The 10,550-nt window shown below is 43.9% G+C and overlaps 1 protein-coding gene across 1 annotated transcript in view; it reads left to right on the top strand.

Annotated features, from left to right (window-relative positions):
* SLC4A4 (solute carrier family 4 member 4) overlaps nt 1–10,550 on the top strand; it is a 104,474-nt gene that overhangs the window by 39,002 nt on the left and 54,922 nt on the right. Inside the window, exons 5-7 of the mRNA XM_015818580.1 lie at nt 5,656–5,813; nt 8,674–8,761; nt 9,902–10,056. Of these exons, the coding sequence (XP_015674066.1) occupies nt 5,656–5,813; nt 8,674–8,761; nt 9,902–10,056 (401 nt within the window). The remainder of the gene's footprint in view (nt 1–5,655; nt 5,814–8,673; nt 8,762–9,901; nt 10,057–10,550) is intronic.

Here is a 10,550-nt window from a genome sequence, read left to right as displayed (position 1 = left end):
TAGAATAGAATAGAATAGAATAGAATAGAATAACAGAGTTGGAAGGGACCTTGGAGATCATCTAGTCCAACCCCCTCCTCAGGCAGGAAACCCGATACCATTTCAGACAAATGGCTGTCCAGTTTCTTCTTAAAAACTTCCAGTGTTGGAGCATTCAGAACTTCTGGAGGCAGGTGGTTCCACTGGTTAATTGTTCTCACTGTCAGGAAGTTTCTCCTTAGTTCTTGGTTGCTTCTCTCCTTGATCAGTTTCCACCCGTTGCTTCTTGTCCTGCCTTCAGGCGCTTTGGAGAATCGCTTGACTCCCTCTTCTTTGGGGCAGCCCCTGAGATATGACTTTGTATACGTGAATGGATAGATGGACATTAAGGCATAATTATAAGTAGCAGTATAATTTATGGCTAAGATACATTGATAGCCAGTTTGGTGTAATGATTAAAATGCTGGCTTAGAAACCAGAAGATAGTGAATCCTACTCCCACGTTAGGCATGAAAGCTGGCTGGATGATTTTGAGCCAATCACCAGTAGACTGTGAGTTCTAGTCCTGCCTTAGGCATGAAAGCCAGCTGGGTAACTTTGGACCAGACACTCTCTCTGAGCCAAACCTACCTCACAGGTTTGTTGTAGTGAAGAAAATAGGAGAGGAGGGAATATTAGGTCTGTTCGTTGCCTTGAGTTACTTATAAAGAAATAAAGGCAGGATAAAAATCAGATAGACAGACAGACAGACAGACAGACAGACAGACAGACAGATAGACAGACAGATAGACGATAGATACATATATAGCAGACAGAGATAAATATAGATATACTGTAGATATAGATAGATAGATAGATAGATAGATAGATAGATAGATAGATAGATAGATAGATAGATAGATAGATAGATAGATAGATAGATAGATAGATAGATGGCAGACATAGATATAGATATACTGTAGATATAGATAGGTAGGTAGACAGACAGACAGACTGATATAATGGATAGATAGATAGATAGATAGATAGATAGATAGATAGATAGATAGATAGATAGATAGATAGATAGATAGATAGATATAGATATACTGTAGATATAGATAGATTAGATAGATAGACAGACAGACAGATAGACAGACAGACAGACTGATACAATGGGTAAACAGATTGACTGATATAATGAATAGATAGACAGACAGATAAAGACAGAGACAGACAGACAGACTGATATAATGGATAGATAGATAGATAGATAGATAGATAGATAGATAGATAGATAGATAGATAGATAGATAGATAGATAGATAGATAGATAGATAGATAGATAGATAGATAGCAGACAGGTAGATATAGATATACTGTAGAGATAGATAGCTATATAGATAGTTAGATATAGATAATAGATATAGATAGATAATACATAGATAGATATATACATAGCAGACAAATAGATATAGATATACTGCAGATAGATAGATAGATAAGGTAGGTAGGTAGGTAATTTTAGTCTTTCCGCAACAGTTTTGTTTTTTACTTCTGTCCTGCAGGTTGCAAATTTCACAAAAATTCCTTGCAGCTTACGAAGGCAGTGACCTTAGTTCAGAGGAGAGTGCGTGTCTTGAGAACTTGCAGGAATTTTTCAGAAAGGGACTATTAGGTGTCCTCTGTGTTTGTTTGGAAACAGAAACAGGCTCTAGTATCTTTGAGCAGAACAGATGCACAATTCATCCTTGTTAAATGCTTCTCTTATTGGGAGGATTAGGTGAACTCTTTACAGGAAGCTGGACCCTCGCCCTCCTCCAGAAATGTTCTCCAAGCTCTCCGTTCTTTGGGCTTCGTTTCAATGTCCTTGACAACCCTCCTTCCCCCCCCCACCCACCCCCAGTGAATTTCAATGGCCTGTCCCCACCTCACCCAACAGCTTATATTTTAAATATCTGAAGTTGCAGAAATGAATGGGGATGGGGCTGTCAAGGGGGTGGGGGGAATTGCTTTTTATTCCATTTTCAGGTCACAGATGAAAATTGGTATTCGGGTTGACCGTCTTCAAGACCAAACTCATGGTTTTCTGTTGTTGGGGATGGAGAACACCTGCTTAAGATGCAGAGTCTGTTTTGATGGCCTCGGCCAACTGAATTGACGTTGTGGACAGAAGTCTCTTGTGTCTCTGTGTTTGTGGCGCTTTCCTGACTCCCGCGTTGCCATATCAACGGGAAAGACCGTTCCCCCACCACCACCCCTCATTTTGCCCATGCTAATTCTAAAGTTTATAAAGAGGTTGTCTTGGTTGAAGAATAGCTCTCGCTTGGTCTTAAAAAAACAACAACCCGTAGACGGAACTTCCTGCTATGGGAAGCCTATTCCTCGGGCGAGTTGTGTAAGACTTTACTCAGCGTCCTCTTTCTTTCGTTCATCGGGGCTGGCAATTGTCTAACCTTTCATTCCCTGGCAATCTGGGTTAGTGCCCGTGTTTGCTCTCATGTCCTGAATTAACCTCCAGCGATGAAGCAAGAAGGCACACCTTCTGCAAAATAGCGCATGTCTAACCCCTGTCTGAAAGGAAGTTGGTAATCTAGGGTTACAACTACAGTTGGGCCCCACGTTCGTGTATTAAGTGAGAAATTCGTAAAGTTAGAACATGGGATAATTTTTATCCATGGCTAGAAAGACGAGTCAGAGAGAAAGGCATGTGATATAATAATAATAAAGTTGGAAGGGACCTTGGAGGTCATCTGATCCAACCCCCTGCTCAGGCATGAAACCTTATACCATTTCAGACAAATGGCTGTCCAGTCGCTTCTTAAAAACTTTCAGTGTTGGAGCATTCACCGCCTCTGGAGGCAGGTTGTTCCACTGGTTAATTGTTAGAAAGTGTCAGAAAATTTCTCCTTAGTTCTAGGTCAGTGATGGCGAACCTTTTAGAGACCGAGTGCCCAAACCGCAACCCAAAACCCACTTATGCCGGGTGGGTGTTGCCCATTGGGTGGGTGTTGCCCATTGGGTGGGTGTGGCTGTGGTGGTAAAGGCAGACTGGGTGGGACTAAAAAGTTCAATCAATTAATTCCAACTTTGCGAGATCTTTTTTTCCCCGCGAGAAGTTGAAATTGACTGATTGTTTGAACCTTTTTCTTTTTTTTTTGCACACGGCGGCGGAAGCCTAAAGCGAAAAGGTTTTATAAAACCCAGCTGAAGGCCTAGGACTGGGGCGACGGAGCGCGGGCCCACAGAGAGGGCTCTGAGTGCCGCCTCTGGCACCCGTGCCATAGATTCGCCACCACTGTCCTATGCCATTTTTTCAGAAATGGTTGTCCAGTCTCTTCTTAAAAGCCTCCGGTGTTGGAGCACCCACAGCTTCTGAAGGCAAGCCGTTCCACTCGTTAATTGTTCTCATTATTAGGAAATTCATCCTGAGTTCTAGGTTGATTCTCTCCTTGCTTAGTTTCCATCCGTTGCTTCTTGTCGTCGTCATCATCATCATCATCATCATCATCATCATCATCATCATCATCATCATGTTGGAAGGGACCTTGGAGGTCATCGAGTCCAACCCCCTGCTCAGGCAGGAACCCTACACCATTTCAGACAAATGGCTGTCCAGTCTCTTCTTAAAAACTTCCAGTGTTGGAGCATTCACAGCTTCTGGAGGCAGGTGGTTCCACTGGTTAATTGTTCTCACTGTCAGGAAGTTTCCCCTTAGTTCTAGGTTGCTTCTCTCCTTGATTAGTTTCCATCTGTTGCTTCTTGTCCTGCCCTCAGTCGCTTTGGAGAATAGCTTGACTACCTCTTCTTTGGGGCAAACCCTGAGATATTGGAACACTGCTATCATATCTCCCCTAGTCCTTCTTTTCACTAGATTAGACATACCCAATTCGTGCAACCGTTCTTCATATGTTTTAGCCTCCAGCCCCCTAATCTTTCATTGTAATGAAATCATAATGGAAGATTATGACTCTTTCGTTATAATATTATAATAGGCCTTTCCCTGCATGAGTATTGACCTGGTGGGGACAGGATGAACAATTACAGCTATATTATCTCTCATCCGCACTTATTTTTCAATAAAGTAAGTGGAATCTCTAGTTTGTCCCCATCCTCTACTCTACTGTATAAACCTTTGCATTCAATTTACCACATTAGGCCAGATAATTTATTATGCAGTTTCCATCAATAATATATGGTAGAGTTATATTTCCCTTGGCTCTTCCAGATGGCCCTCACGATTGACAATTGGTGTGATTGTTGCCTGCAGTTTGTGTGGGAAATATGCAAGCAGACGTGAGAGACTGTGTTCCTTCTTTGGTCTGCCTCTTTGGCACGCAGTAAAGCAGGGGTCTCCAACCTTGGCAACTTTTAAGACTTGTGGACTTCAACTCCCAGAATTCCCCAGCTGGCTGGGGAATTCTGGGAGTTGAAGTCCACAAGTCTTAACAGTTGCCAAGGTTGGAGACCCCTGCAGTAAAGACTTCTGTGCGGCTTCAGCTATTTTTGAGAGCAATTTCTCCCCCATTTTTTTATTTTATTTTTTGCTTTGTATTGAGTTCTCTTCTGCAGAGATGCTGGCTGACGTAGTGCTGCTGATGGACCCATCTGGGAAAATATTTTATCTGTTTTATTTTATTTTATCTAGGTTGCTTCTCTCCTTGATTAGTTTCCATCCATTGCTGCTTGTCCTGCCCTCAGGAGCTATTCTCCAGAGCACCTGAGGGCTCAGCGGAAGTGCCAGGATCAGTGCCGCTTTCCAGCTGATCGGCGCTTCTTCGGGGCTGTCAGGGCTCAGCGGAAGCGCCGGGATCAACGCCAGGCTCCAGCTGGAGCTCGGCGCTGATCCTGGTGTTTCTGCTGAGCCCTGAAGAAGCGCCGATCAGCTGGAATGTTGCAGCATCTCCAGGGTCTTGTGATTTACACTCAGATGCTTGGCAAATGATTCATATTTATGACGGTCACAGTGTCCCAGGGTCATGTGAAGTGACCAAAACCTGCTGCAACCACCCAGCAGACGGGGGGAATAAAAACCAACACCCCCCCACCCCATCCCTGCTGCCAATCCTCAACAGAAATGCTCACAACAATGAAAACCTCGGACAGGAGGAAGAGCGCCGACGGGTGGGCAGGCAGGTGTCTTGCTCGGCTGTGGCTTGGGGGGCACTTTTTTCAGTGCCATTGTAACTTCAAACAGTCACTAAGCGGACAGTTGTAAGTCGAGGACTACCTGTACTTTATCACTTTTTTCCTTCTTTGGCGGGTCAAGTTTTTGACACCTTGCTAGGCGACTGGTGGTACTCGGATGTTGCCATATCCTAAAAGTGGTACAATGGGTGAAAAGGTTGAAAAGCCCTGGACTAGATCAGGGGTCCCCAACCCCCGGTACACGGACCGGTACCGGGCCGCGATATGCCAGCAACTAGTCCGCACAAACAAGCAAAGCCCCATCCGTGGGATGCAGGCAGCACACAAAACCACACACACTCCGGTCTGTGGAAGAGCAGCATCCACACAGAGAACCGGTTGTTCACATATTTGAATCCTACCCCTGAGGGTAACCACAACATCTACAAGTTTCTTTCTGGTTGGATGCGAAGGAAGTTCTGCGGGAGTCTTTTAGTCCTTTAAAACTTCTGCTTCTCGGCCTTTTGGGCTAAGATCGAGTGTAGTAAAACATCTCCTTTTTCTCTTCAGCTGAAGAACAAATTCATGAAGAAGTTACCACGAGATGCTGAGGCCTCCAACGTTTTGGTTGGAGAAGTTGACTTCTTGGAAAACCCTTTTATTGCCTTCGTGCGGTTACAGCAAGCAGTCATGCTTGGTGCTCTGACCGAAGTCCCCGTACCGACTCGGTAAATGAATGTTTTCTACCTGTTGCTGTGTTTAAAAAAAATTGAAAATTGAAAATTGAAAAACGAACCTGCAATCCTAATGATTGCTTTAATATGAGCCGTGGTGGCGCAGTGGTTAGAATGTAGTATTGCAGGCGGACTCTGCCCACAGCCTGGAGTTCAATCCTGACTGGCTGAAGGTTGACTCAGCTTTCCATCCTTCCGAGGTGGGTAAAATGAGGACCCAGATGGTTGGGGGCAATAGGCTGACTCTGTAAACCGCTTAGAAGGCTGTAAAACACTGTGAAGCGATATAGAAGTCTAGTGCTAGAAGGAAGGAAGGAAGGAAGGAAGGAAGGAAGGGAGAAGGAAGGAAGGAAGGAAGGAAAGAAGGAAGGAAGGAAGGAAGGGAGAAGGAAGGAAGGAAGGAAGGAAGGAAGGAAGGAAGGAAGGAAGGAAGGAAGGAAGGAGCTACAGTGTTGCAGTGGTTAGAATGCAGTGTCGCAGACTAAGTCACTGGTCACTGCCAGGAGTTCGATCCTGACCGGCTCAAGATTGACTCATCCTTCCATCCTTCCGAGGTCGGTAGAATGAGGACCCAGATTTTTTTTGGGGGGGGCAATACCCTGACTCTATTAAACCCCTTAGAGAGGGCTGTAAAAGCACTACGAAGCGGTATATAAGTCTTAAGTGCTATTGCTTTAATAAGCCACGTCACAAAAATACGTTCTTTTCCACGGAGAGTTTCTGGAAAACCTCTTTTTTTTCAGTGCTGTTGAACGGCCACTTAGAAGTTTTCCAGAAACCCTCCACGGATGTGTCAGCCCGCACGGCCCCAACTAACATGCGGGATGTCTGTCCTGGGAAAATTAATGTTGATTTTAATGCAGCGCCTGTAGAACTGTTAATTTCCCTCATGTTGTGTTTGCTGTTTGCTCTCTTTTTTTTTTTAAAAAAAAAAAAAAGGCATTTATTTTGCTGCCATATAGCCTCTTGCCCTCTTCAGAGCCTCTTTATTTATTTATATGGCACTTCTCATTAGCTGATTGAAAATAAATAATGTATGCCCTTGGCGACTGCAAGGTACCGCAGTGAGAGCTTTTACTTCTCCGAAAATTGCGCCCACAAGCAAATGGCATGTATCTGCATAGTAGTGACCCCCCCCAAAAAAAATGTCAGCTGAAATTTGTTGTTGCAACAAAATGAGAAGGAAGATAAGAGGACTTTGGGCAGGAATTCCTTAATTTGAATGTAAAGAACTCTCCTTTGCAAAGCTTATGGGCATCGTCACATTACATGATTAATTATGATATCCTTACAGTACCTGGGGAGATTGAATGAATGTTTTTATGTGACAGCTGCACAACAACTGGAATGTCTGAGTGGAGGCTAAAACATATGAAAAACAGTTGCAGGAATTGGGCATGTCTAGTAGTTTAATGAAAAGAAGGACTAGGGGTGACCTGATAGCAGCCTTCCAACATTTGAGGGGTTACCACAAAAGAAGAAGGGGTTCACCCATTCTTGTCTCCTGTAAGCAAGACAAGAAACAATAGATGGAAACTAATCAAGGAGAGAACCAACCTAGAACTAAGGAGAAACTTCCTGACAGGTAGAACAATTAATCAGTGGAACTGCTTGCCTCCAGAAGTGGTGGGTGCTCCATCACTGGAGATTTTTAAGAAGAGACTGGACAGCCATTTGTCCAGAATGGTATAGGGCAGGGGTAGGCAACCTTGGCTCTTTTATGACTCGAGGACTTCAACACCCAGAATTCTTAAATCAGCCATGCTGACTCAGGAATTCTGGGAGTTGAAGTCCACAAGTCATAAAAGAGCCAAGGTTGCCTACCCCTGGTATAGGGGCCTCCTGTTTGAACAGGGGATTGGACTAGAAGACCTCCAAGGTCCCTTCCTACTCCTGTTATTCTGTCTTGGATGGTCATATGGGCTAATTTGTAGGTGTTCCTCACTGGGAGGAACTGGGAGACTATTGCCTCTCTTTGAAATTATTTCCCCTCACCAAACTATCAGCCATCACAGGTGAACCAGGCAGGAAACACAGCCAGATGAGATAATTCCATTCATAATAATAATAATAATAATAATAATAATAATAATAATAATAATAATAATAATAATAACAACAACAACAACAACAACAACAACAACAACAAGAACAACAACAAGAACAACAACAACAACAATAATAATAATACAGTTGGAAGGGACCTTGGAGGTCATCGAGTCCAACCCCCTGCTCAGGCAGGAACCCTATACCATTTCGGACAAATGGCTGTCCAGTCTCTTCTTAAAAACTTCCAGTGTTGGCGCATTCACCGCTTCTGGAGGCAGGTTGTTCCACTGGTTAATTGTTCTCACTGTCAGGAAGTTTCTCCTTAGTTCTAGGTTGCTTCTCGCCTTGATTAGTTTCCATCCATTGCTTCTTGTCCTGCCTTCAGGCGCTTTGGAGAAGAGCTTGACTCCCTCTTCTTTGGGGCAGCCCCTGAGATACTGGAACACTGCTATCATGTCCCCCCTTGTCCTTCTCTTCATTAAACTAGACACACCCAATTCCAGCAACTGTTCTTTATATGTTTTAGCCTCCAGTCCCCTAATCATCTTTGTTGCTTTTCTTTGTACTCCCACTGTCTTCTTTACACCCGGAGAAGGTAAGGACAGTCCCTTCCAAGCCTCTTCCTCCATCCATTATGCAGCTGGAGGCTGTGCCTCCTCTGATCTAACCATTCCCTCTTTTCATATATATTTTTTTTCTCTTCGTATTTGCTTTTTACTTCAGTAAACGTTCTTAATAATAATAAAAAAATCGCCTGTGGATTTGCCTATGATAACAACGCTGCTTTTCTTCCTGGGGTGTCCAGGTTCCTGTTCATCTTGCTGGGTCCAAAAGGCAAAGCAAAATCCTACCACGAAATCGGCCGAGCCATTGCCACGTTGATGTCGGATGAGGTAATCTGCCTTGGTGATAAAATGTTTGTGGGTCTCCTTGAGACCAGACTGTGCTAATCTATTAGCGCTTCTGGAAAAAATGTTAAGGGTTGCCTCCCCTTGAGTCTTTGGAGCGTATAGTCTTTGTACTGATCTCACTCAGTTCTTGAGGTCTTGGCTTGGGATTTATTTGAAGTGTGGGCAGTGAGGGATGATTGAAACGATGGTCATACCGGGAAAGGAGGCATATTCACACCTGCCAAGCCGTTGACTCACTCCCAGCTCGGTGAACCACATCACTTTTCGAAGTTACAACATTCAGCTTTTGCTCGTGGGAATTTCGTCAGAGATATCTCTTCCTTGAAGTTTGAATTTGATCGCCGGTGGGAAAATAATTGCAGGCAAATTTATTTCCTCGATACTTTCTCAGGGGTGGCTCTCCTCCTCTGGAACACATGCATACAAAACACACATCTGCACCTAGGAAATTGGGGGGTGTAGTTGAAGGGAGTACCTCGGGACAATGAAAGAGATGTGGTGGGTTGGGTATATGGCCTTAGAGACAGTAGGAAGCCCAGGTTGAGTTCAACAGGTCATAGAGCAAGTGATAGGAAATCTCCATTTCTCTAAAATTGGAAGGCCGTTGGCCAGAGTAGGAAGTGAAGGCTTGAAGGGTCCTTGATGTGAGATGTTTCATTACCAAACTAGGTAACACTATCAGTGCTAGAAGGGAGTGGTGTTTGTGGAGAGGAAAAGGAGGAGGAGGGGGACTTTGAGATCCTTGGTGCTCTCTGACCTTGGTTGTTTTCTTGCAGACATTTCATTATCCAAACTAAGTAACATCGTCAGTGTTAGTACTGGGGTTTGCTCTCCATTTATATTCTAGTATCTTGCCCTGTCAGGAATTTAATTGAGAACAAACCCCGCTCCTTATTAGCAGTGATGATGTTTCCTAGCTTGGCTATATGAAACCTCTGCTCAGAAAGCACCAAGGACCCCCTCATTTCAACCTTGAATTACAAATAACTCTTTTATCGATAGTAAAGGCTTATCTGGACAGATAGATGGGTGTTATGATGTATAGTTGCATATATCTCTGCAGAAATATTTAGAGGGCATTTTTTTTTGCATCTGATCTCTTCTTCATTCATCCCTTTATAGGTATTTCATGACATAGCCTACAAAGCCAAAGACAGGCAGGACCTGATCGCTGGGATTGATGAATTTCTAGATGAAGTAATTGTGCTTCCTCCTGGGGAGTGGGATCCCGCCATAAGGATAGAGCCCCCCAAATCTCTTCCATCTTCTGACAAAAGGTAATGTGAGTTCCATCCTGTGGGATGGATGGATGGATGGATGGATGGATGGATGGGTGGGTGGGTGGGTGGGTGGGTGGATGGATGGATGGATGGGTGGGTGGATCGATCGATGGATGGATGGGTGGGTGGATGGATAGATAGATAGATAGATAGATAGATAGATAGATAGATAGATAGATAGATAGATAGATAGATAGATAGATAGATAGATATAGATAGAGAGAGAGAGATTAGATAGAGATAGATAGATAGATAGATAGATAGATAGATAGATAGATAGATAGATAGATAGATAGATAGATAGATGATAGGTAGGTAGGTAGGTAGGTTAGGTGGATGGGTTAGGTTGGGTGGGTGGATGGATGGATGGATAGAGAGAGAGATAGAGAGAGATAGAGATTGGTGGGTGGGTGGCTGGCTGGCTGGCTGACTGGATGGATAGATGGATGGATGGATAGATAGATGATAGATAGATAGATAGATAGATGATA

The sequence above is a fragment of the Protobothrops mucrosquamatus genome, unplaced genomic scaffold (assembly GCF_001527695.2).
Source record: "Protobothrops mucrosquamatus isolate PMUCROS unplaced genomic scaffold, P.Mucros_1.0 scaffold_140, whole genome shotgun sequence".
Classification (NCBI taxonomy): domain Eukaryota; kingdom Metazoa; phylum Chordata; class Lepidosauria; order Squamata; family Viperidae; genus Protobothrops; species Protobothrops mucrosquamatus.
This window is presented reverse-complemented; position numbering and strand designations above follow the sequence as displayed.